General features: G+C 55.0%; 3 protein-coding genes and 1 non-coding gene across 12 annotated transcripts in view; 2 read left to right on the top strand and 2 right to left on the bottom strand.

Moving 5' to 3' along the window:
* Window positions 1-3,964, top strand: part of OVCH2 (ovochymase 2) — a 22,177-nt gene extending 18,213 nt beyond the window's left edge. The window contains exons 16-17 of the mRNA XM_008683845.2: window positions 2,325-2,371; window positions 3,776-3,964. Coding sequence (XP_008682067.2) covers window positions 2,325-2,371; window positions 3,776-3,964 — 236 coding nt within the window. The remainder of the gene's footprint in view (window positions 1-2,324; window positions 2,372-3,775) is intronic.
* A 2,311-nt stretch (window positions 3,965-6,275) lies between these two features.
* LOC103656454 lies at window positions 6,276-10,360 on the bottom strand. The gene is made up of 3 exons (XR_005834943.1): window positions 10,265-10,360; window positions 6,579-6,928; window positions 6,276-6,473 (listed from the first exon to the last, which is right to left on the bottom strand). It is a non-coding gene; the product is annotated as an uncharacterized LOC103656454 (transcript).
* A 434-nt stretch (window positions 10,361-10,794) lies between these two features.
* On the top strand, window positions 10,795-19,247 carry LOC103656425 (NADH-cytochrome b5 reductase 2). 3 transcript variants are annotated; one of them, XM_040630744.1, is made up of 9 exons: window positions 10,795-10,861; window positions 12,140-12,280; window positions 12,569-12,641; window positions 15,014-15,120; window positions 15,394-15,523; window positions 16,125-16,208; window positions 16,904-16,989; window positions 18,033-18,132; window positions 18,982-19,247. In XM_040630744.1, the coding sequence occupies exons 1-9, from the start codon at window positions 10,841-10,843 to the stop codon at window positions 19,152-19,154; spliced, it is 915 nt and encodes a 304-aa protein (XP_040486678.1). In that variant the 5' UTR covers window positions 10,795-10,840; the 3' UTR covers window positions 19,155-19,247. The 3 variants fall into 3 exon arrangements, with proteins under 3 accessions (XP_040486678.1, XP_040486680.1, XP_040486679.1); XM_040630745.1 differs by lacking the exon at window positions 10,795-10,861 and adding an exon at window positions 11,135-11,205; XM_040630746.1 differs by lacking the exon at window positions 12,140-12,280 and having other exon boundaries at window positions 10,826-10,861.
* Window positions 19,248-22,336: 3,089 nt separating this feature from the next.
* PPFIBP2 (PPFIA binding protein 2) overlaps window positions 22,337-25,729 on the bottom strand; it is a 141,115-nt gene continuing 137,722 nt past the window's right edge. For 6 of the 7 annotated variants that reach the window (XM_008683817.2, XM_040630741.1, XM_040630740.1 and 3 more), the window contains 2 exons: window positions 24,034-24,099; window positions 22,337-22,822 (listed from right to left, as the gene is read on the bottom strand). In XM_008683817.2, the coding sequence (XP_008682039.2) occupies window positions 22,751-22,822; window positions 24,034-24,099 (138 nt within the window). In that variant the 3' untranslated portion in view covers window positions 22,337-22,750. The remainder of the gene's footprint in view (window positions 22,823-24,033; window positions 24,100-25,729) is intronic. The other variant, XM_008683819.2, reaches the window with a different exon arrangement.

Here is a 25,729-nt window from a genome sequence, read left to right as displayed (position 1 = left end):
TTTTTTTTTTTAGTTTTATAAAATGACACGCAGAACACAGAACAGAGTGTGGAGACAGAATATTCCTTGTATGAGGAGGAATAAAAGCCTTAGGTAGAACCTTCTCTCAGGAGTCTCATCACAACGCTCAGCAAGGCGGACTCGTCACTCTTTCCCAGCACCCACGGCGGTGCTCAGAGCACGGCACATGCCAAATAAATACTTCGTGAATCAAATGAAAGAATCCACAGATAGCCCCTCAAGACCTCGGTAAGAGAGACTTTCCTGATTTTCTGTCACTGAACTCACACATTAGGGCCCTTTTCCTTTATACGTAGAAACTTAAGAAGGACAAGAAAAAGGGTTTACATGTGCCCTGTTTTAAACAGCATACCTACAACCTGGATGACTTCTATCGTTCAGTAAGCAATTTTGTCCTTCAATTATTTTTTTTGAAATGTCGCGAATCTACAGAGTAGGTGAAAGAATAATACAAAAAACTCCTGTTTATCCCTCACTTACATTCATTCATTGTCGACATCCTGTCACTGGCTTATTTCTCCTCTGAGGCCTTCTCCGTACCAATCTCCGTACCAGAGCCCAGGGCAGGGGGGAGGAGGTGCAAAGAGGAACAAGATATAGTGCCTCTCTTCAAGTAATTTCTATCATAATAATGAAAATTATGTGTACAAATCAGGTGATGAAGAGCAGACACTGTGTGATCTCCATTCACATAAAGCTAAACCCGCTCGAGGCTCCCCTATGCTAGTAGATGCCAGGGTAGCGCCCACCCTGGGGGGGGCTAGTGTCTGGAACGTCTGGAACGGCCCCCGCTGGGAATCTGCTAATGAGGTCCCTGATCTGGGTTCTGGTGATGCTCTTTGAAAATCCAAAGTACTTTTTTACTTGAGCATTTTTCCTGCGCGTGTTTTACACGTCAATAAAATTCACAACAAAAGAAAAAAGTGTACAGAAAAACTGAATATGAAAAGTACTGAAATAAGTTCTGGATGAGATGATTAGAAAACTGGCCTTTGATTCAGGCCCACAAGAATAATGTCCCCATTATTCTACGCCCTGTGGGGAACCCTTGGATGGTTGTGATCGGGGAGTGACACGATCAAAGAGCCCTTTTTGGTGGTGAATTTGGGGGTGTGAGGAGGATAAGGACAGATGACCTGTTGGGGGAGCAGCCCTGGTGAGCAGTACTGAGGACTTGAGCTCAGAGGTAGAAGACGGATGTGAGATATATTGCAGATTTGGGATCTCAAGTGTTTGGAGACCAGAGAGTTGGAGCAAAAACCTGGGGAGTCAAGATGAACTCAATATTTTACTCTTGGGTGAAATAACCACTTTGGGGAACATACGTATTTCTTTCTTTCTCTAGAATACAATAAGCATTGCTCATCACTCCCGGGTGTCTGTTAAGTGCCCAGCACCACAGAGATGCTCAGACCTTACAGTCTGGGCTTGCTGGGGAGGACCCATGGGTAATAAAGATGGGTTTTCTTGGCCCCCTTCCACGTGGCCTTTGCAGAGCCACCTCCCCCCGACCCTTCCAGGTTCCTTTCCAGCCAGACTGTTAGGAAGCAAGGGGGCAGCTCAGCCTGCAGATGGCCACCAGGCATCTCTGCAAAGGAACCTTCTTTGGGAAGACCCGGGTAGTCACCGCTGCCTGCTGCTTCACCGGGATGTAAGCACATCCAGACAGTGGAACAGGGTGGCAGCTGATGGTTTAAGCTGGTTGACTGTTAATTCTTCAGCCACCACCTCTGATACCCATCAGGATCTGCTGCCCTGTCCCCGTTTACCACCATCAAGGGCAATCCACCTCCCCAGGCAGAACTTGAGCTTCTGAATGTTCAGGAAAGTTCTGCCCCTTCATACTGTGCTTCTAGTTTATTTTAATTAAACATGAGGCTGGCAATTAGAGACATTTTATCATGGCCCTCCCAAGTATTTTCTAATCAAAGTATAAATTTTGTAAAATACTTTGAGCATCTTTCAAAGTAATTAAATGGTTTCTTCTCTGATTAATATCTTAAATCCTTAATTAATAGATTTCCTAATATTCCTACATTCCTGAAACGAATCCCACTTGGGCATGGTACATTCATCTTCAATGTACTGCCGGGTTCTATTTAACATTCCACTTAGATTTTTGTATCAACAGCCATAATTGAAATTGACTGATAGCAGAGGCTCTTAAAATGTGGCCTTTAGATGGCTGGGGATCTCTAAGATCCTTTTAGGGCGTCTGTGAGGTCAAAACTATTTTCATAGTAATACTAAGACATCATTCTTCTGTCTACTCTCGTTCTCTCACAGTACGCGGTGTTTTCCAGGGGCCACACACCATGTGGTAGCTCAACAGATTGACTATAAAAAGCAGGTAGGCGGCTCCTGGTTGGGTCAGCGGGTTAAGCATCCGACTCTGGATTTCTGCTCAGGTCATGATTTCAGAGTCCTGAGATCGAGCCCCATGTGGGGCTCCCGGCTCAGCTGGGAGTCTGCTTCTCTGACCTCTCCACAGGGAGAGGGACAAGCAGATGCCAAGCTGAGCAGAGCCTGACGTGAAGTGTGCTCCCAGGACCCTGAGATCCTGACCTGAGCAGAAATCAAGAGTCGGATGCTTAACCAACTGAGCCACGCAGGTGCCCCTTGCTTAAATCTTTTTTTTTTTTTAATATCTATCTAGTATTTGGTCATTTGACAAAGGTTTTGTTTTTATTTTAGAAGACAGATACATTCTTCTACTGAACCTACGTCCTCTGCACCCTACTGAGTCTTTCAGCTGAGCTGGACAGGCCAGCTGATCAGCGACTGGGGACGGGACCTCGGAGATGATCCTGCAGGTGACTGACAGGCACAGCTATAATCCGTGCGCACATTACAAATGAAGCTGCAAGACTTGATTATGTTCCCATTAGAGCTCTTAACTCATTGAGTGATGTCACACAGAGTGTTTCCTGCTTCTGAGCCCTAGAATCTTTTACGTACACAGAAGAGAGAACATTCTCTAGAGCCTCGCTGTACTGCTGAAAGGATTGGCTGTTGCTTTCATTGCAATGGCCAAAATGGTGGCCTTGCTATCCCTCCGGTCCCAGGCCCCCTGAGAGAGCCACCTCCTCAGCCCACCTATTTTAATGAGGCCATATCTGAGGTGCCCTTTCCTCTCATTGTCCAGGGAACAGCACGCAGCTGCCTGGGTGGTGAATGCTGGAATCAGGATTGGGCCAAAGACTGCCCTCGGTAAGAGCCCTGGGAGCCTCCCTTCTGTCCAGCCAGCCTGGCCACGAGCATGTCACTGCGACCGCCACAGCCCCGAGAGATCTTCAGGTTCATAACACTAGCCAGCAGGTGGCCATAGATGTTTTGGGCATGAAGTATGGGATCTGGACTGAACTGTCTTTCCCTTTATAAGTTAGAGAACTAGGGGAGGATTCAAGAGCCAGTGCCGAGTTTGTCCACTGGGTCTAGCCTCACAATGGAGGCCCTCTTCTTTTCCTGGAAACCTACGGAAGATTTGCCTTCCATAGGTCAGCCTTTCCTTGTTTCCAGCCCCAACAGGACTGTAGAATGAACAAAAGTCACTTGGGAAATCCTCCCTGAGGCGCATGTCCTCCTGGTGTCATGCTGGGCACTCGCAACACAAGGCGGAGTCAGACACCGTCCCACGTGGTGACCAGATACCCCGACTTCAGGCTGTTTCCCCCTGGAGGGGAGTTCAAGCACCCAAGCTCCACGTGCCTCCCTTCTTCTCTGGGTCTGCTTACGGCTCCTCTCGTCTTGTCAGAAAAGGCCCGCCAAGCACACTGTACCCCCCAGCCCCACCATGGAATGCGATCTGCCACCATTGCAGCTGGTCAGCTGGCTTCAGTTCAGCCAGTATGATCGTCCGTCTGTCCGCCTGAGAGAGGCCCAGGGCTGCCTGCTCCGGGGTGTGACAGCCACGGGATGGGGCCGTCATCCGGCTCTGCGGTGAGCCCTCGCACAAGCGTCCTTGGAACCTTCCCGCTCTACAGTCCTTCACAGACTGCGTCCTCACGCACCTTCCATCAGTTGCTTCTCACACTGCCCGTGTGGTGTGGAAAGGTGAGGACGCTTACCCCGCGCCCAGAAAAAGAAACCGAGGCTTATAAAATTAAAGTGACAGAGTCACACAGCTGCTAAGTGAGACAGAGCCCACACCTCGTTCAAATCAGCCTAGAGATTTCCCCCTGCCCCCACACGGCCTGTCCTGGGGAATCCGCGGCTAGGTCCCCACGACTCCGGTGCTATGCCGCCCTTCCCTACTGCGTATCGATCGGTCACTCGTTTCATTCGTTCTTTCGTACGGTCACGCACAAGTCGTCACTGAACACCATCTTCTCACCTGACTTGCAATGAGGCTCTGGGGATGCAAAAGCAAATAACTCCTAATCCCTGATTTCTCGCATAGCATTTCAGAGCCATTTCAGCTGCCCCAGTACGAGGGGGTAAATGCTGGAAGACGTGGGCGTCAGTGCAGAGAGAGCACAGGGCAGGGAGTGACTTTCTAGGAGCTTCGGGGAAAGCTTAGCTAAGGATTAGACATTTATGCTGGGTCTTATGAGAATCAGAAGTTTTTCAGGTAAACAGAGAAGAGAAGGCATTCCGTTCAGGGAAACTCATGAACAAAGGGTCAGAAAGATGAAGCAGAGGGGTATCCAAGGTGGAAAGTGCAGTTCTGTGTGGCTGGTGCTTTGACAGGGGGCACTGAGGGGAGATTACTTAAAATCACAGCCTAGGTCCTAGTTGTGAAGGGCCTTATTTTGATAGAAAGAACGTTGGCCTCTGCCTTGCAGCCTAGTTGTGAAGGGCCTTATTTTGACAGAAAGAACGTTGGCCTCTGCCTTGCAGCCGGGTGATGGGAATGATTGCCATTTGAGCTCAGAGGAGAAAAAAATCAGACCTGTATTCAAGAAAAATTAATCTGGCAGAAGTCAACAGGATGGATGGCTAGAGGGAGAGGGTGGAGGCAGGAAACAGCTGAGGAGATGCATAGACACAAGAGCCCAAATAAACTATGACGGGGACTACAAGATGACGGGAGGAAAAAAACAGTGTCAACAAACACTGTGGTCACAGACTCAACAAGCTCAGATGACCAATTACGTTTAAAATGGAGGGGGAAAAATCACACTTAGAAAAAATGACTCCCAGGTCCCTAACTCTAGTGATTGCATAGGTAAAAGCTACTAAGAGTAAGCATTTACTATCTACTCCAGGCCAAATCCTTTATCTGTATTATTTCCTACAGTCCTCTCGGTAAACCTGAGAAATAAGTAGTATTATTGACCCTAATTTTACAGACGAAGAAATTGAAGCTCAGTGACCAAGTCCTTTGCCCGAATGGGTGGTGAAGGCAGGTTCTCTGATTCCCTCCTCTCAGGCTCCGTGCATACACACATCATGGTGACACTGTCGATCTTTAGGATAAACTGTAATACAAGGGCTCAGGCCACAGATTTCTTAACCACAGACACCTGGTACAGCCGTCCACCGAATACTGCACCCGGGACAACGTGATCAGACTCAGGTGTTCCCCACTAGCCTCCATCATGCGTTTGTAAATTACGCCCTGGGTGGTAACGAGGCTCCCCTCGTGTCTGCACCTAGTAGACGCTGTGTGTCTCCAAAGTTAGCGAGCAACCGAAGTCCTGGCTGTGTCCAAGTAGGAGAAAGGCCTGGCTCCCTTCATTTCTTTCTTTTGGACATTTTCCTACCCTGCCCCCGCCCCTCCACTTCCTAAAGGCCCACCTTTCCGCTATTACAGGTCTGAGGCTCCCAGCCCCAGGCTGGCAGCCCCACCCCATCTGTGCAGGTGGACCTCTGCCCTAGAAACTGCATTTGCTGCCCCATTTACACCCCATTGTCCCCCGCAGTCCAAGCTGTGAACTCACAAACTGCTGCCGTCTGGAGGCTCTAACCCAGCCCCCGCCACGACAGATCGTCTGGGAAGAGTGGGAGGCACTGCTGTGAACACGAGGGGACTTCACTAGCCCTGCTGGTGCAGCTCTGCGGATGTAGCCGCNNNNTGGCGGGGGGTAGGGGGGGGCTACCCTGGTGAGGGCGGGGCAACGGGGAGAGGACTCTGCAAGCCGTTCTTTGGACACTTCCAAAAGACATTGTTTCTGGCAAATTCTGCTCATTCCTGGGGTCTCAAGATTCTTACAGAAGGGGGGGAATGGGGTAACCCGGTGATGGGTATTAAGGAGGCCATGTGATGTGATGAGCACTGGGTGTTACGCGCAACTAATGAATCGTACATCAAACCTAAGGATGTATTACATGTGGGCTAATTGGATTAAAAAAAGAAAGATTCTTACCTTTATACCGTCTTACTCCATCTGGCCCATGTCAGTCCCCGACTACCAGGTGCATGCAAGGTTTCTCATGTCATATCTCTGTTACACAAATCGAGGTCCGAAGACGGTCCGGAAAGCGAAGTGTTGCTATCGCTCTCTGCCTGCCTGCAGGGCACAGTGGGGAATTGTGATCAGGTGGTATCGATACACTTTCGTTTAAAATCCTTGAAGAGGAAAACCAAGGAAACTCCAATTCAAGCAAGGTTTTACCTTGGTCACGGCGTTGGGTGCTTGGAGTGGGTGAGGTGTTCCACCAGTGTTCTCTCATAAAGCTCGGCTCAGTCAACCGGCTTGGTCTGCTGGGACCCTTTGTTCGGGATGACATTTGTGCACAATGCACAATGGACGGGCCAGAGCCAGGGTGAGGAGGAAGGGACGGAGTGGATGGCCACTCGCGTGGCCTGGCCGAGAACCAGGCGAGGACGCAGCCAGCGGCAGGAGGCGGCGGAGGGAGGTGGTTCGCAGGAGGAAGGAGTCACACAGTTAGAGCAACAAGAGCTTCGGCACCAGAGGAGAGGAGCGCTTCCGGGCTTTTCTGATCCAAATCCCAGGAAATGTTTCTGGAATGAATCCAAATATAAAGAAACAAGCCTGATGACACAAAAATAATAGTGGATTTAGTATATTAGTTTCCCGTTGCTGCTATCTTGAATTACCACAACTTTGCTGTCTTTAAACAGCACAAATGTATTAGTGTCTTTCTTACAGTTTTGGAAGCCAAAGTATACAATCAGTTTCACCGGGCTGAAGGCAAGGTATTGGCAGGGCTGGTCCTTCCAAAGGCTCTCAGGAGAAACCCTCCCTCTTGCCTTTTTCCGCTGCCAGGGGCTGCCTGCCTTGCTTGGCTTGTGGACTCTCCCTCCATCTTCAAGACGGTCACTCCAAGCGCTGCTTCTGGCATCATATTGCCTTCTGATCCCCCCTGCGTCCCTCTTATAAGGAATACTGTGACCACAATGGGCCCAACGGGACAATGCAGGATAGTCTCCCCATCTCAAGATCTTTAAGTTAATCCCAGCTACAAAGCCCTCCTGCTATATAAGGCAGCATTCATGGGTTCTGGGATTTAGGATGTGGGCCTATTTGGGAAGGTCATTACCCAACCTACCACAACGTAGGCTTAAGAGCTAGGACCTCAGAGGTGGTCATCTGTTCAGGGGCAAAATGGAAATAAATCATTCTCAAGGTCAAAAAGCTAATGAAAAAGCCCACAACAGCCCAGACGCTGTTTAGAGAGCAAAGGCTCAGGGGAGTTTGACTTGGCCACAGCATCAGTCCCCCCATGGGAGTCTCGGCAGTGAAGGTGGCTTGTCCCTCCCAACGGAGAAGCTGTCTTGTGGGGCAGAGTCTCACACATCCTAAAACAATGACAACAGACATTCATTCACTCTTTTTCCAGCAAACACTTGCTGAGGGCGTCCTCTTTGCCAGGCCCTACGACCAAGCTGCAGGCCTAGAGTGAGACGTGTGTTCCCGGTCTGTTTCAGGAGAGTAGTAAAAGATGAGCCAAACCAGGTGGAACGTGGGTATACAAGCGGCGCATCTACAGTGTGCAGGGTGCTGAGGAGAGAGGGCAAGCACTGCCTTCTCAGAATTCCTGGGAGCCTTGACAAATGCCTGCTCCACGGGTAAAAAAGGGGGATGTGCCGCTGCCTCTGTGCTCACATGGAGGGAGAAAGAGGGGGGAGAATGGGGCGTAGAGGCAAGTGCTAAGAGAGCCACTAGAAAAACAGAGGTTCCCAATGATTCCAAAGCTAAAAAGAAAGAGCTGGTTGAACCAGAGGGAGAAAATGAAGTTCGTTCTTCATTCATCCACCCGCTCGGTCACTCGGTCACTCATTCGTTCTGTATTTATTGAGTATCTACCAATTGCCAGGCGCTGTTCTGAGGCCTGGGAAACAACAGGAGTTAACGCAGAGCAAGTCCCGGGGCGCCTGGGTGGCTCAGTTGGGTAAGCATCTGCCTTTGGTTCAGGTCATGATCCCAGGGTCCTGGAACCAAGCCCCTCATCAGGGTCCCTGCTCAGTGGGGAGTCTGCTTCTCCCTCTCCCTCTGCTGCTCCCCCTGCTTCTGCTCTCTCCCTATCAAATATATAAATAAAATCTTAAAAAAAAAAAACCAAAAAACTCAGCAAGCCCTGTCTTCATGGAGATTACACTGTAGTAGAGGGAGAGAAAGAGTAAGCAAATAGGTCAGAAAAACAGTATGTCATCTGCTGACATGTCTTACGGAGACAAATTCAGCAAAAAAGGGGACACCGATGGAAGGACTGTTCCTGTCTTGAGCATTCCCGGAGCATCTACCGTGTGCTAGTGTGCTGAATGTGGCAGGGCAGAGAGGAATTCATTCATTCAATCGCTATCTATTTATTGAATGTTCTCCACGCGACAGTCACTGTGCTCAGTCGCGGAGAAACAAGGTCTCTGCCATAATGGAACGTCGAGACTAGTGTGAGAGTCAGCCATTTAACAATGAAATATACAGGATGTGTAATTACAAGCTGAAGTAAAAGCCATGAATAGAATATAATGGGTACATCCACTTAAATTGGGGGATTGGATCAGGCAACTCTAAGGAAGAAGCAATATTTGAACTGAGACCCAAAGAATGTATGCAAGAAAGATATAAACAGTCGTGATAAACAACTGTAATTAGAGCAGAATGGTATTGGCAGAAGGGCTGGGCAACAAGATTAAAAGAGAGCAGGGAGACCAGAACCAGACTCATACATACATGAAGACAGGGGTGGCATTGCAGGCCAGTGACCAGGTAAGCAAGTCAACAAATATTACTGAGACAACACATTATCCACATGGAAAAAATTAAGAAAAATTACACAGAAATCAGTTCCAGGTGGTTGAGAGACCTAAATGTTTAAGGAAAAACTTGTCAAAAAAATAGAGAATATCTTTATGATCTTGGATAGAAACAGACAAGTCATTCAAAGCACTAACCCATAAAGGCAAAAGATTGGAGACTGATACATTTGACTACATTGCAATTACAAACTGCTATTCATCAAGAGACAGAGAAAGAGAAGGGAGAGAAGGGGAGGGAGGGATGAAGAGGAAGGAAGGAGGGAAGGAGGGAAGGAAGGAAGGAAGGGAGGAAGGGAGGAAAGGAGAAAGTTGCATACCGGGAGAAAATATTCGTAGCTGATGTAACTGGCAAAGAAGTGGTCTCTAATATATAAAAGACTCCTAAAAATTAGTAAGAAAAAGACACCTCAAGAGAAAAATGGGCAAAAGTCATGAGCAGGCATTTTTTTGCTCGTTTCAGGAAAAAACCACCATGGGAAATAAACACATGAAGGATGTTCAATCTCCTCGGCTCTTAGGTATGATATTAGGTTCACAAGTCATCATTTTACAGTTATGAGATTGTCAATAATTAAGATCTCTTACAATAATACCCTGGTACCAGCAAGTATTACGGGAGGTGTCCACTTAGTACGTGCCTGTGCTGGTGTGTATTTGGGGCTGGGGATGGGGAGGGAATCCATTTCTTGGCTTGTCTAACTCCCTCAGGCCCATGAGGCGGGGACTTACCTTTGCCACTCGCAAGGGGAGAACTGATGAAATGTGCTGCGAATGACCCCCCCCCCAACCGTCTGTGCCTGCCTTTCCGCCTCCTATTGGTCTAGTGTTGGATACCAGTCCTCTCTCTCTCCCAACAGAGAATGAATGAATGAATGAATGAATGGGCTCTTCGAACGAATGTCTTGACTCCATTACACCCCCATCCGGGCAAACACCCAGCGCTAGACCAGGCCCACAGCAGCAGCTCACTACGCGCGTCGAATGAATATATCCATAGGCTCTCTGAATTGGCCTGAATTCCCATTTCCTTCTACCAGGAACCCTCCTCGCACGCAGACGCGCCTCCCGTTCTCCCACCTTGCAGTCCGGACCAGGTGCAGAGAGGAAGTTTCGCGTCCGACTGCTCCGAGAGTGCTGCGAGAGGGCAGGACGGAGCGGGGGGCCACGAATAAACCAGAGATGGCCGCTAGGAACCGGGACCCCGCAGCAGTGGCGGCCCCGCGGGCAGGGAGGGGCAGGGCGAGGGTCGCGCGGGAGAGGAGCTCTGCGGGCCCGCGGCGGGGGCGATGTGAGGCGCTGCGGAGGGACCGGGGGTCCGGCAGTTCCGGGTGCTTCGCCAGGTCCGGGGGTGGTCCGCGGAGGGGTTCCGGGGGGGTGCTGTGCGCGGCCCGGGGGGAGCGGCAGGGGTTACCGGGGATGGTCCGCGGAGCGGTTCGGGGGACGCTGTGAGCGGGGCGGCGGAGCGGGCAGGGGTTCCTGGGAGGGGGGAGCGGGGTGCGCGGGGGCGGCCGGGCGCGCGTTGCCGGCCTAGCGCCTCCCCTGGCGTCGGCCCGCGAGTCTGCGAGGCTTCCCGGTCCGCCAGGCGGAGCTGCGGGCGCGCCCCCGAGTTGGCCCGACGCGCCGCGGCCTAGCAGCCAGCCCCACTTCGACGACATGTTCGGCGTCTCGTTCCGGGTGGGTGCCCGGGGCGCGGCGGGGCGAGGCCGCGGACGTCCGACGGGGTCCCGGGCCGGCTCGGCGGGCGAGGCCCAGGGCGTGGGCCGGGCGGGGCCGCGAGGGGCGGGGAGCGGGGCGGGCCCGAGAGGCGCCAGGGCAGCGTGGGGTGGCGGCGAGCGGGGCGCCGCGGCCCTTCCCCGGTCCCGCCGCCGCTAGCTGGGGTCGGACCCCGGGCGGGCCGGCGGAGCGGGCGGCGGGGCGGGGTTGGGGGCGGGGGCGAGAGCCCAACCGAGTGGCTGCATCGAGTGGCCAGGCCGCCTTCGCCTGCCTTGGAGGGTGCTGGTGTGTCCCGAGGCGCTAAGGTAATGGAGCACCCCCAGATCGGAGGTACTCACCCCACCCCAACCCGCCCGAACCTGGTTGAGGGAGTACTGGGGGTGGTGAGCCCCATCCCCTGCCTAGCAGTCAGCGGCAAGTACCTGCTGGAGGACACAGCGTCTATCCTCCCTCTTCAGTTCTGTCTTCGGGGGCTGGGACGTTCATAATAGACTGTGGGTTAGAAGCAGTGCCATCAGGGGTGCCTGGGTAGCTCAGTTGGTTAAGCTTCCGAAGTGATCCCAAGGCCCTGAGACTGAGCCCCACATCAGACTCAGGCGGTAGAGCCTGCTTGGAATTCTCTCTCCCTCCCCACCCACCCTCACTCTCCAAAAAAAAAAAAAAAGAGAAAGAAAGAAAGAAAGAAAGAAAGAAAGAAAGAGAAAAAAAGCAGCAGCAGCAGCACCATCCCTTCAAGGAGGGGACTCCCAGGACTTGCACCCCTGGATGTACCAAGTTGGAGGCAGCTGGGAAGGAAGGGCCTGGTGACATTAATTCTGCCTGGCCTTGTCTCATCTGCAGCTGGCTCCTCCCTATCCTCCAGGTCCTCCATAGGATCAGCCTGCATTGTTTTTGTGTGTTTTTTTTTAAGATTTTATTTATTTATTTGAGAAAGAGAGAGCGTGGAGGTGGGGGGGTTGGAGGGAGGAGCAGAGGGAGACAGAGAAGCAGACTCCCCACTGAACAGGGAGCCTGATGTGGGGCTCAATCCCAGGACCCTGAGATCCTGACCTGAGCTGAAGGCAGACACCCAACGGATGGAGCCACCCAGGCGCCCTGCATTCTGTTTTATTACCTCTCCCTCTGTCTGGCTTCTGGGCACAGCCCAGCTTCTTCTGCGCCTTTGGTGTGGGGGGAGGGTGCTGCTGTGCCCAGGGCAGGCAGGACCTGAGGTGCTCTGCTCACATTCTGTCCGGCTAGGACCCGTCCCTGCTCCTTGCCATCACCATCATTGGAGTCACCGTGGTCCTGTTGGCCCTGAGGAATATGAACTCACGGAGAAGACATACCACCTTACAGGACTCTGAAACCAAGTACCCGCTGCCCCTGATTGAGAAAGAGGTAGTGGAGTCAGCCCACCCCCTCCACTGTCAGCTTGAAAGAGAAGAGGACAAGAGTGGTGGAGAATGTGCTGGCTGGGAAGGCAGGGCCGTGGGACAGGCATTTCATGGCCTCCAGTTTGCTCCCCACTGCCTCCGTGTGTGTGTGTGTGTGTGTGTGTGTGTGTGTGCGCGCGCGCGCACGCACTGGGCTCTTACCAAATAGAGCTCTTTCCTTTCCCAGGCATTTGAGTTGCTCAGAAAGGCTTCTGGAAAGCTGACAGAGCTTGCTCTGTTTTCTATTTTATAGGAAATCAACCACAACACCCGGAGGTTCCGCTTTGGACTGCCCTCACCAGACCATGTCTTGGGGCTTCCTGTAGGTGAGTGGGGTTTGGGGTCATCACCAGGACTGGGTCTTGCAGGCACTCTCTTCCTCTCTGAAACTCAGTGGGGCTGTAGAGGTTGCCCTGTTAACCTTTCGTAAGACAGGTAAGCTCAGAGCTGTAGAGAGATACGCTAGGGGGCAGTCCGTTTCCTTTCTCATTGTTCGATGTGGGCTGACACAGTGATGTCTCAGTGAGTATTGAAACGACGTGAATCTAGAATCAGAAAGTCTAAGATCTCATCACAGTCTCCTTGCTGGGCAACCTTAGGCAAGTCCTTCAACCTCTCTGAGCCTTGGTCTATGAAATGGAGTTTCCCGGGCCTGCCTGCCACTTGGGCTGTTGTGAAGGTAAAGTGACTGATGGGTGTGAAAATTGACAACGTGCAAAGTGCTGTGTACATGTGAGGGATGGAGGGAACTGATGTCCTCTACAGTCAGGAGAAAGGCCCAGAATATGTAGAGAGGCAGGAGGGAGTCAGATGTGTCTTCCCTGCACGGTGTCTTTTTAGCAGACACCTCAGACCAACACAAGGAGGGACCCAGCGTGATACCAGCCCTAGGAGGCCTAGAGTTCCGAGTTACCCCATTTCTAGTCTGTAACACTGCCAGACGCCCAAGTCTGTCTTAGTGAGATAGAAAACCTCTGCTAGGTCCACAGCCTGGGGATTCAGAGCATTGAACAAACTGCCAGTGATGCTTGCCAGCCTGGTGGAGACCCTAATCCCTGCCTCCTTGTCCTGTGTGTGTTGGACAGAACCTTGACCTCTCCTCTATCAGGTCATGAAATCACTCACCAGGCAGCCAGCCTGGCCCCTGAGCCTCCTTGCTGCTGCTTCTTCCTGTCTCCATCCACAAGAGCTCCGCGTCAGCCTGCCTTCCAGCCCTCTGCCTGGCCTGTGGGGTCAGTCCTGTTGGCAAGAAGCCTAAAAGAAGGAAAAATGATGAGAAATAGAATTTCTTAGAATCTGCCATGACCCATCGTCTTCTTCACCCTGGTGCAGGCGGTGCAGAGTTAGCATGACAGGTAGTTTAGAGGCTTCTGGAAGAGTCCGCTATGAGGGACTCCCAGCTCAGCTGAAACAAAGCAGGTGAGAAATGGGGCCCACCAGGGCAGCCCCATTTTCTCTGGGGATGGACATGGCCAGGCCAGGCCTAGGTTGGCTGCATCTGAACAAGCCTTTCTGAGGTCCCCGGGTTCATATTTGTTCTCAGGAGGAAGCTGCCTCGGGCATTTATTTCTGCGTGTCCCCAACATGCAGCCAGGCCATAGCCAGAGTGGCTGAGCCTGTTCTTTCTTCTTTCCCTTCCCTTCAGTTTAATTCCAGTGTAGAGCCTGTCCTTTCTTAACCCCGAGTGTTTGCACCTCAGTCTTCAGGGCCTCCTCGGAGACCCCGAGGACTTCCAGGGCTTCCGCTCCGAAGCAACTGGAAGGACCCGCTCCTCAGGTGCCGCCTTCCTCCTCTCCTCTCTGCCCTTCCTCCTCCTCCTTTCTGTCTCTGCCAGCTCTCCCCAACTGTCGGCATATCCGCCCCGTCTTTCCTGCAGTTTCTACTCCCTGGGATGGCACAGAGCTTCCTCTTGCCTCTGTCTCCTAGCGGCTCCTGCCCGCACCACTGTTCACACCACTATTCCTCGTAGTCACCCAAGTGTCCCACTGTAGATCCAGCAGCGACCTGAGCAGCCCCGCCCATCCTGTGACACTGGGAGGTAGTCCCGGTCCGTTCGGTTCTACCCTGCAGGGGCAGAACTCCACGGCTCAAAACTTTACTCTTCCTCAAGCAGAGCCATAGGCCAGGAAGACACGATACTCTTTCTAGAATTCCTGGTCTGTGGTGTCTAAACCCGGGGACCCAGCGTGCGTATGAGCCTAGGCCAGCCCTGTGCCAGGCAGCAGGGGCAGATGAGGGGGCGGTGGTTCATTCACAGACCCCAGCGATCCACCCAGGTCAGGAAGAAATGACTTTGTGAAGGCAACAGATTTTGCTTTAAAAGGGAAGCACCCCTTTCTGTTATTTTTAATACTCAGCCTCCAACCTGAGCGAGCTCGTCCCGTTCTACAGGGGCCTCTGACGCCGGCAGCGGGCACTCACGTGAAGCTCCCAACTCCACCGGGAGGGAGGCAGGGCAGGCCTATCGTCCCCACTCACCCGGAGAGGCGAAGTCACTTGCCCAGGGCTGTATGCAGAGCGACAAGGGCAGGCCTGGGACCCAGGCATCGCGGCTCTGGGCGCCTTCCCCGCCCAGCCCTGCTGCCGTGCACGCCGCCACACCAGGCACTCGCCTCCCTGAAGCTCGCCCTTTGTGGGAGTCCCGGGTCCTGTTTCGGCGGGCTGTGCTCACGTTTAACATGGGATGCCTTTCCTGTAGGTAACTATGTCCATCTCCTGGCCAAAATTGATGGTGTTCTGGTGGTCAGGGCTTACACGCCGGTGTCCAGCGATGATGACCGAGGCTTTGTGGACTTGATTATAAAGGTAAGTGTGCCCGCCGCGTCCGGCTGCCTCACCCCCCCAAGCCTAGGAAAGGTGGTGGGGTGGAGAAGGAACCCATGTCCTCGGAAGGGCTTTGCGGCAGTGGCATGGAACAGCGAAGCTACGGGCTCGGTGAAGTCCTCAGGGGTGCTTGGAGCAACTGTGAGTGCAGAGGACTCGCACAGCAATGTTTCCAGCAGCAAATGCAATTCTGAGTTGTATGCAGCTGTGGCCTCCAGTCTGAGGGTATACAAGCCAGGCTGTCTTATGTTTCAGATCTACTTCAAAGACGTGCACCCCAATTATCCAGAAGGGGGGAAGATGACTCAGCACTTGGAGAACATGAACATTGGGGACACCATCCTTTTCCGAGGGCCAAGCGGTCGCCTGTTCTATCATGAGCCAGGTACTGGGGGGCTCACACTGGGCCTCCCGCTGAAAGGAAGAAGAATCCTGTGGTGGTTCCACTGCTGTAGAAAACCTCTCAGGGTTGGGTCCTAGGACTTGTGCTTAAAGCCTTCGTACATTCACTCAACACACATACTTGACGAGATCGTAAGCTTCACTAAGGTAGGAGAGTGCTGGGGTGTTTCCTCACGGAAACTGGACCTCCAGCACGATGCCCGATGTAGAAGAGGTGCCTGCGAAGGCTGAGCAGTGGAAAGACGGAGGGATGGCGTCCACACTCGTCCTTACCACGTACTCCTCACTGACTCGCTCGTTCATGCTGTGGCTGGCAGTGCTCTGTGAGGCTCGCTTAACTTCACCGCGAACCCCTCCTTCCTCAGAACAAAAGGTCCAGCGAGTCCTCGGCTCGGTTTCCACTTTGCGCACCGGGGCACCGGGGATGGCGGAGGGGGCCGCCCTGGCAGGCTTCTCTGGTTAAGAACCGTGCGGCCCCTTCCTCGGGTGGCCGTGCCTCCTGGGAGACCCAAGGAAAGCCCGTGATCTCTTACAAGCTCTCAGGCAAGGGCTGCAGAAGTCAGAGGGGGCCTCTGTGTTTCTAGGGAACTTTTCAATCAAGGCATACAAGACGAGTGAGCCTGAAAGGAAGCTGGTCAGTCACCTGGGAATGATCGCTGGGGGCACAGGTGAGAGGCTTCCGGGGCTTCATCCACAGGGTGGGCCCCGAGACCCTTCTCACTTTGGAGTCATTTGATCCTGGAGGAGACCCTTCCATGGCTGCTTCAGATGGGAGTGCAGGGTTGGTGACAGGCCTGGGAACGGACCCCACGTACCCTGCTCCCCTGACCCAACGTGCTGGCCGCCCCAGGAAGTCAAGCTGGGGCCCCTGGAAGAGTCTGGGGACCGAGCTGAGTAGGCCCACACATGGTCTCCCAGCAGGTCAAGCCCGATGCTTCCCATCCCTTGAGAATTCATGTCTGAAAGACTAGAACAGATGTGTAAGGACACCTGCAATGTGCCAGGCACCATCATAGGTGCTTATAAAACGATCACACTTACTTGTCATTCATTCTGTTGCACGCATGGGGACACCGAAGAGCTCAGACGGGCACCTGACTCACCCTCCTCAGACAGCAAGATGGGGGGGTGAAGGGGGGGCGGGGGCTGGGTGTGAAACCAGCCTGTTCAGAGCCAGGGCTCCTTCCATCTTGCCATGTGGACATGAGAACAGAAGGGCAGTTTTCCACTCTGAGTCTGGGGGCAGGCGTGAGACAAGTAGGACTGGGGCTAAGGCAGACTGTGAGGGGCTGCAGACCGGGGATCACGGGTGCTGGAGGGGGAGGGCGAGCTGCTAGCTGTGTCCCGCCCGCTCCCGTCCCAGGGATTACGCCCATGCTGCAGCTCATTCGCCACATCACCAAGGACCCCAGCGACAGGACCAGGATGTCCCTCATCTTTGCCAACCAGGTCAGTTCTGCCGAGTTGGCCCTGAGCTTGGAGGGGCAGGATGGCATGTTTGCTCAGCGGGGCGCCCGCGTTCACGCCCCCCACCCCAGCTCTCGCTGCCCCTGCTCAGCCGGGGTTTGGGGGTGCAGCCGCCAGAGGAGAGAAGTCCAGGCCTGGTTTTCCACTTGTTTTTAACTGTCTCCCCAGCCACCCTATGGACTAAGCTTTCCTTCCTTCACATGGAATTCTGTTTTTCTGAGTATAAAATCATAGATACCCTCAGTAGAAATTTCAGAAAATACAGAAGTATCTAAATACTTGACTTTTCTTTCTTCTCTACACACCAGTATTTGCAGTTACATTTATGTATTGCTTGGTTTTCTCACTCAACATTACGTGAACATTTTCTTCTCATCAAACCTCTTTATATCTTCATCGGTCTGTATCAAGTTGCACCATAATTTACTGTATTTTCTGCATTCAGATTGTTTTCAGTTTTCACAGTTGTAAAGGATAAAATGAACGATACTGCCTAGGCTTGATGCCTTTTAGATTATTTTCTTAAATAGGATCCTAGAAGTAGAATTGCTGGCCCAAGAACGGTGACGAGAACATTTTAAGACCCAGGCCCTCTCTGCGGCACTTCTGAGCCGGGGACGAGCTCCAGCCTCTGCTTCCCGCTGCTTCAGCTCTCCCGCGCTGTTGTGTCGGCTGGTACCTTACATGTTGCTGCCTTCACCCCTTGCACTCCCTGAAGATCTCCTGGGCCCACACTCAGCTCGTTCCGACTGGGTTCCAACTGGGGGTGGGGGGCTGGGACCTCTGAGTGAGGCCACCCCGCTGGGGCCCGGCCGTGGCCTCCAGCTGGACAGCAGTGCCCACGAGAGAGAGGGCTGGGAGTGCAGGAGCTGCAGCAGAACCTTTGTTTGCCCCAGGAGTCGTGGCGAGAGCACTCCCACTCGAGTGGGGGCAGCTAGGGCAGAAGTGTGCTGAGCCATGTGCTCAGTGTGGGGACCAAGTAGGACGTCCCCAGAGGGGCTTTGCTCCTGTTGCTTCTTTTCTAGACAGAGGAGGATATCTTGGTGAGAAAGGAGCTTGAAGAAGTTGCCAGAACTCACCCAGAGCAGTTCGACCTATGGTACACCCTGGACAGGCCTCCTGTTGGTACGACCCCCATGGTCCCCACTGTGGGTTAGCTCCAACCCTGACCCACCTCAGAACTAGTCCCTGGGTTTGTTTGCTAAAAGGACTGTGCTTGGGAGCTGAGACCATCATTTCTGTCCCCGCGCTTGAGGGAGAGAGGAGTGGGGACAACCTGCTTGTAAGAGCAGTCAGGGGCAGGTGTCTGATAGCAGCAGTCCATACACGCACTAAACCTCAGGAGGGACTTGGAGGGATACCCAAGGGATACCCATGCTACATTCGACACAGCATCCAGACATCACACACATGGCCATGGACCCCTCGCCCCCTTACCACCCAGCTTCTCCTGGACAGCAGCCATCACATGGGGAGCCCCAGGCAGTTGCGGCAGCCCTAGCCAGCACCCAGCCACCACCCACACCCTGCACCTTCAAGCTGCCTCTGCTATGGCACCCGGCTGTGCCTGCCTTGTCATATAGCTCAATGCCCAGCAGAGGGCGCCACCCAACTGAGCCACAGACCCCAGGCCTGCTCCACCCTGCCCAGCCCCAGCTCCCCGCCTTGACTCACACCACACCTCACCGTTGTGTTCTCCATCCCTGCCCCTGCTTGCGGCATCAGACACTAGCTGGGGGCCTCACGGTCCCAGCAGTGAGCCTGGGATCCGGGGTCAATACTGAAGAAGGCTGCCTGGGTCTCCCATGTCCTTGCTTCCCGGCTTCTCTGCAGAGAGCAGCAGTGCAGACTTCTAAGCCTTGGAGAGTAGCCTTGCCTCCCTCTTTGGAGGTGGGGGGGTGAGGACCGGAGGCTTGGGGTCAGGGGCTGCACCCGGCACCCTCACAGCTCTTTTCTCCTTGTGCTTCATCTCAGGCTGGAAGTACAGCTCAGGCTACATCACCGCCAACATGATCAAGGAGCACCTCCCTCCTCCTGGGCCGTCCACGCTCATCCTGGTGTGTGGCCCACTGCCCCTGATCCAGACGGCTGCTCGCCCTAACCTGGAGAAACTGGGCTACACCACGGATATGATTTTCACTTACTGATACCGCCCTCGCTCCCGGCAGATTTGCCTGGCCCCTGGCATCTGTTTCAGAGCGGGCTTCGCCTCACCACATTAAACCAGGATGTGCTCCCAAGTGCCTTGTAACGCACCCTCCGGCACGTGGCTTCTCACTCGGGGTGGGCCTAAGAAGCGTTCAAGGGGCCGGAGGCAGACTGGTTTCTGAGGCCTCCTAGCTTGGGAGGCTCGGAGGAACTCCGCTTCAGAATCTTGCCCCATAGTTTAATGAAATCAACTTCAGGACAAAGCAGATGGCCCGGGAGATGTGGCTCTGTGGGGAACCCGCCAGGCAGTTAGGAGGCCTTGGCCAGCCCTACATGTGAACGGTCTTGTGTGTGTCCAAGGGAGGTCAGAACTGGCGAAAGTACAGGGGCAGAATTCCAGAAGGATCCAAGTGGGGTCATATCAACTCCACTACTCTCTCTCGAACTCCCCTCTCCAGAACGTTGTTGTTACAGTCAGACCTGCTAGAGGGCCCAGGCACCCCCATGTGCACTCTTCTTCTTCCACAGGAGACCCTGGAAGTGGGAACGGTGTTACAAGGCATTAGAGCAGTCGTAGAGCCGCAGGGCAGGCAGGCCCCAGCCATGCTAGACTCCCTGGGCTTTGCGCAATGGACGGAGACAAGGGCCCTGGTTTTTTAGCATCTTCTAAATGCCAGGCCCCATTCTGGTGTGGCAGGGTGGGTGGTGAGCACAGAAGCTTCGGAACTTGCAAAGGAGATTAGGCTCCAGGAGTATTCCTGAAATCCTTCCCACTGCTAACCCCAAGTGACGTGACCACACCAGCCTTGGCTGTTTGCGGCCAGGCTGACGTGCTGCTCCGTGACCTGGCGTGGGTAGAACCCGTCCGGCACCTTAGTTTGAGTCATTCTCATAACAAGGCAGAGATTCCCTGGGGACTTTGTTCTCCGAGTTACAGATGAGGAAAGTGAGGCTCTAAGACGAAGTTGTTGTCCTCCCGTCATTCCAACAGGAGGCAGCGACGCTGGCCTTCAGACCTGGGTGCTTAATTCCAAGTCCTTCCCTTTCTGCAAAAACTGGCATTGTAGCATTGTTGCTGCGACAAGTGTCACTGGATTAGTGTGTGCGTGCACGTGCGTGTGTGAGGGGTACAGGAGAGGGTAAGATGGCTCTAGAGAATTCACCGAAGTGCAGCTGTGCCCTGCCTAGGGATGGTCTCACAGAGGGCAGGTAGGGGTGCAGTGGGTGTGGGGGGAGGGGCTGCAAGCCTTCACCCATGCGTGTTCAGCGCCCCCCCAGCAGATCCCTACTTGGAGGAAGACACTCCGCTGGGTGCAGGAGGAGGAGAAAGAACCCACCCTCATTCTTTCCTCTAGCACAGAGCTTACCTGCTTACTCCCTGCTTTCGCTGGTCCCCGCCCGGCCACCTGTGTTTCCACAGGACCTGGCTCACAGGGCCTTTCCTGATCTGCCAGCAGCTGACCTTACCAGGTTTTCCTTCCCTGGGCCTCCCACTTTTACCGCATCAGTGGTTCTCAATGAGGGCAGTTTTGCCCCCCGGGGAACATTCGGCGCAGTCTGGAGGCACTTTTGGTTGTCACAAGCAGAGGAGGGGTGCTCCCGGCTTCCAGGAAGTGGAGGACGGTGCTCGACGTCCCGCAGCACACGAGACAGCCCCCATCACGACCAGCTATCCAGCCCTAAGTGACAACCGCACAGAGGCTGAGCCACCCTGCTCTGGTCTGAGCGGCTTCGGGCACTTGCTTGGATGTGCTGGGATGTTCCAGGGCCATTTGCCTGGAGCGCCTTTCCCCTCTGTTACACTCGGGGAACGAGACTCATTTCTGAAATCAAGTAGCCCCTCTTCCTGAAGCCTTTTCCGTCCGCTCCCCCAGCTCTCCATTCTATCAGAGCACCTGTAACTTTCAGCACACGTGTTTGAAACAGAGGTGTACCCACTAGACCAGCAGCACCTCAGACAAGGACCTTGACATTCGTGCCTAGATCTCCGGCCCTTCTCAGCCTGGCACGGAACACGCTTAACCCGCACACACGAAGGGGTGAGTGGACGGAACACGGCATCACGGACTGCGTGGAGTCCCGGTGCGGTCTGAGGACCAGGGCTCTCTTACTCCCGTCTGTACAGGAGTGAGCCCACAGCAGGTGCTCGGTGCGTCTGCCACGGCATCACGGCCTGCGTGGAGTCCTGGTGCGGTCTGAGGACCAGGGCTCTCTTACTCCCGTCTGTACAGGAGTGAGCCCACAGCAGGTGCTCGGTGCGTCTGTGCCGAGAGTGGCTGTGGTGAGCGAGACAGACGCACAATGGGAGGACCAGGCGGTCCCAGGCTCGAGCACAGACAGCACAGTGGGACACACGCACCTCCAAGCAACGCATCAGTGAGGGCTTCCTGAAAGAAGTGGTGGCTTGCTGGCTCTTGACGGGCAGAACTTGGCCTTGTGAGGGGGACCAGGGGGAAAACGACACCTCACAGTGAGGGAAGACAGGGGCACAGGCGACAGAGTGGGTTTGTGAGGCTGAAGACTCAGAAGGGCCCTGGGTGCTGCCTAAGGCTTTTGAACTCCTCTCTCAATTCTGGAACTGAGGGGTTCTGAGCAGAACGGTAACAGGATGAAAATGGGGTTTTGGGGGGAAGGCCACTCTGGGATAGGGGACAACTTCTGGAAGGACCAACTGGGGAGGTGACAGACCAAGGAGGAGACCAGCTTTGGAAAGCAGAGGAGAGAGGATGCCTGAGCTGTGACAGGGAGGAAGAGGATGGGGCTGTCATCGGTGGGGGGACTGGCTGGGAGGGACGGTATGGCTGGGGGCACGTACCTGGGCCTCTCCCCAGGTAGGGGACACCACAGGGAACAGGCTGCTGTGGGCAGGACAGCTGGGTGGAAACGTTCGGGGTGTGCGAGGACCGTCCACAGGGGGGAGCTGTGTGATCAGACTAGGGTGACGGTGCCCGTGTGCCTGCGCGTGCTGGGGCCGCCTCTGCTCAGACCCGAGGAGGCCCAGCCACACTGACCACCTGACGCCCTGTTGCAGAGGAGGGTAGGACGAGGGCAGTGAGGGCCGTGGGAGGAGTCCCACTGCTCCTTCCCTGTGCTCTCCCTGGCCGGGCTCCTGGGAAGGGAAGTACCCCATGTGTGGAAGCAGCCAGGAGGGGCTCCCTGTCATTTCAGCCAGCTCAGCCACTACAGGACAGCTTGAACTTTTTTTTCCCAGAATTTTCTTCCAGCAGAGCTTTTATGAACTCCCTGCCCTTCCCCTTTGGCACGAGAACCTCCCAAACGTCACCTGGAAGAGCATGAGCCATTGAGTCTGTGCTGACGTCTCACTGCCCTCCCACAGAAGTGGGGTGCAGTCCACGTATAAAAGTACAAAAGGTATAAAAGCTGTAGTGAGGAGCACAGCATGGTTGAAAACACCAGGCCCCCAGGGCCACCTGCTGGACATCTGTTCCCCGCTCTGCTTGCTCCTGTCCGCACACACGTCCGAGGTGTCCCGCCAGCCTGTCTGGGCTCTGCAGGTGGCCATGCCAGCTCCCCCTGGACGCAAAGACTCGGGGCCCCCACACGTGCCTCTCTGGGCTCTCGGCCACGAAGAACGTCATCTCCAGTCCTCAGAGTTGGGAGCGGCCAGGCGAGAGTCGTTCAGCAGCTGGTCCTGGCTCAGCAGCGTCTGAAAGGACACAGCCCAGGGGCAGTTGAGCAGGGTTTTGGTCAAGGCTTCCCTGCAGCAGCTACGTGGGAAGCAGTGGGACGCTCGGTGTGGTCCCGTCTGACACTCGCACCCTCTAAGTTCACGGGGTTCCAGGGACCCCACGTACGGAATCAGAACAGACTGCGCTATCAAGACAATACATCGCTCATACCTTAGACGTGAAGTTGCCATTTCAAGACCACCCAAGGCCTATTAGTGGCGATGAGGGCAAGGCTGGGTGCATTCTCTTCAGTGTGTGAGCCAGGGGAAACAGAAGAATAAAAATGCTCCCATCTCGATTCAGGGAGTCCCCCCCACTCCCTTCCATCTTGTCCTTGGGTACAGCCTTCATGTGCCCTGACAGATCAGTGAGCGAAGGACGGTGACGGGGGCCTCCGCGGGGACCGACGCCACAGCCAGCGGGCTCAGTGACGGGACCACCCAGGACTCACGGGCAGGGGAAGGTGCGGGGCCTCCACACTGTGAACCTTCCCTGTGGCTGTCTCTTACCGCCAGCTCTCGTCTGTCTGCGAAGAGGCTCTTATCAGCCCCACTCTACAGATAAAGAAGCTGGCGCTCGGAGAGAGGACTCGCCTGACGTCCCACAGTTAGGAAGAGGCAGAGCACCAGCTCGAACCAGACTGGCCTACTCCAAAGCGGCTTCTCTCCCCGACACCATCTGCCCCTTCATGACACCGTTTGTCCCCACGAGGCACACCAGGATGTGTCCACATGCCCAGGACATCCATGAAGTCAGAGGCATGTCACGAAATACGTGTGTCTCATGGGCAGAGAGGGCAGCACAGCGCCCACCAGGTCAGAGAGGAGGCCCGGGCACTGGGCTGACGAGGCAGGTGACCCCGAACTGCCAAGCATCTTGGTTTCCTCACCAGCTCCGAGCCTGGGAAGAGGACCAAGACCTGGCACGCTTTAGCTGGTTTCGGCTCAAGGCCCGTGACCCTTCTCAGTGCCCCCAGCAGCCCAGGGCTCAGCAGCAGGCCCACGGAGGGCTGGCTCCTGCTCAGGCCACAGTGCTCGGCACCATCCTTCGAATTCCTAGCAGAGGCCAGGACACAGGCTTGGGATTGGCAGGGGGTGGGGGGAGGTCTCAGGCCATGGGTGTCATGCCGCCAAACTCGTGGGGCCACCCCGGCACCTGGCCTACTGTGGAGACAGGGTCAGAATCCTACCGTGAGGCGGTGAATGTCTTGGGAGAGGAGCCCTATCTGCGTCACAGCACCTTCCGAAGGGGCCATCTGTAAAACGGGCACAGTCTGGTCAGCACACGTGGACGGACTCAGCTTGTGATTCACAGGGAGGCATGCAAGGCCTGTCCTGGGGGAGCGGCTGAGGAGGGGGCCCAGGCCCTGAGGAGGGACAGCTGCGCAGCACACATGCTGTTCGTGTCCTTGGGAAGGCCGGAGCTTCCAGCATCCCGCGCGGCCGTGTGCGCGCTCTCCCGAGGCCCGTCCTGGCGCCGACACTAGGGTGCACGCGAGATGGGCACACACGGCCTCTCAGAAGCAGCCCTGCCACACGTGCTCCGTGCTCCAGCTATTTCTAGGAGCAGGAAGCGGCAGGGACGAGGGCCTCAGCATGCTGAATACACCGACAACTTCCGGAGACAACGGGACCCCACATGCTGCCGCCCCGGTGTTGGTGCGGGTGGGCACCCCCCGGAAGCGGCTCACAAGCTTCCTCACTGCCAGCAGCCTCCCTCGCCTCCCCTCCTCCTCACGTAATGCTGGTCTGCTCCCTCTTCCCTAAGCCCGCGTAGACACTGTAGATTTAGAAGCATCCTCAGAGGGCTTCAACTATCATCCCACATTTTCCAGGTGGGAAAACTGAGGCCCACAAAGGGACACAGGCCCTGCTTGAGGCCACAGAGAAATGCAGTGATGTTATTCATGCGGGGTTTAAAAACAGGTGCATGCAGAGACGCTCTCCCCAGGACACTATAGGAAATCAGGCACAAAGCCTGCCCGTGAGCTCGACGACAGCCATGCCCAGCTACCAGCCCCCGAGAAGCACTGTCGTTCAGTGTCCAGGGTACTGGGACCAAGCACCAGCCGTGCCAGCTGGAGCACTCGTCCAGTTCTCACTGGCTGACTTCAGGGGTCCCAGGAGGTCACGGCCTAGGGTTATTGGCCCTCCCTGGGGCTGCTGGTAGTTTAAGAAGCAAATCAGAGCATTGCCTCCGCCTGGGACAGAATCAGAGTGCCCTCAATGGGGCCATCAAGCCCTGCCCCTGCCGCCAGACGGTTATGAGGCCGCTGTTATTTTGCAGATGACGCCCAGGGGACCCAGTAGGGCCAAACCCTGCCCTGGGCAAACTGGAATCTTATGAGCAGGAACCCAGACTGGCGAGATGTGTCTCTCCCGCCAGTCCTCGTCCAGACAAGGCCCATGTGGAAGAGCCATTATCAGTTAGCCAGCCTCTAAATCAGGAGGCCAGGGCTGGTCCCATTCTGCCAACACACAGACCAGCCCCCACAACGGTTATGGGCCCAGGCAGGTCAACAGCAGAGAGGCTAACAAACCACACAAAGAACAGAGGCGGGTTCCACGAGGCCGCTTTCTTGTCTCCCCCTCCCCCCTAGGGGGCTCACGCTGCTGAAGCCGACTCTGGGGTCTGCACGACAGATGTGATGGACAGTCAGTGAGCACCAGGTTCCCCACAGCGTCACAAAGGGAGGTGGAGCCTGAAGCGAAGAGGCCACAGACCTTCTCGGAAGGCTACAGGGTCCCTCCCCGCTCCAGCCCCCTTGTCCACCACACTTGGCAAATGCCGAGTGCGCCCCTGGCTGAGCACCGGCTCAGGGCCACCCGCTGCCACGCTGGGCAACACGCAGGACTCCATCTCCAGCTGTGCCCAGCTCTCTTCCC

The sequence above is a fragment of the Ursus maritimus genome, unplaced genomic scaffold, assembly GCF_017311325.1.
Source record: "Ursus maritimus isolate PB19 unplaced genomic scaffold, ASM1731132v1 scaffold_16, whole genome shotgun sequence".
Classification (NCBI taxonomy): Eukaryota; Metazoa; Chordata; class Mammalia; order Carnivora; family Ursidae; genus Ursus; species Ursus maritimus.
This window is presented reverse-complemented; position numbering and strand designations above follow the sequence as displayed.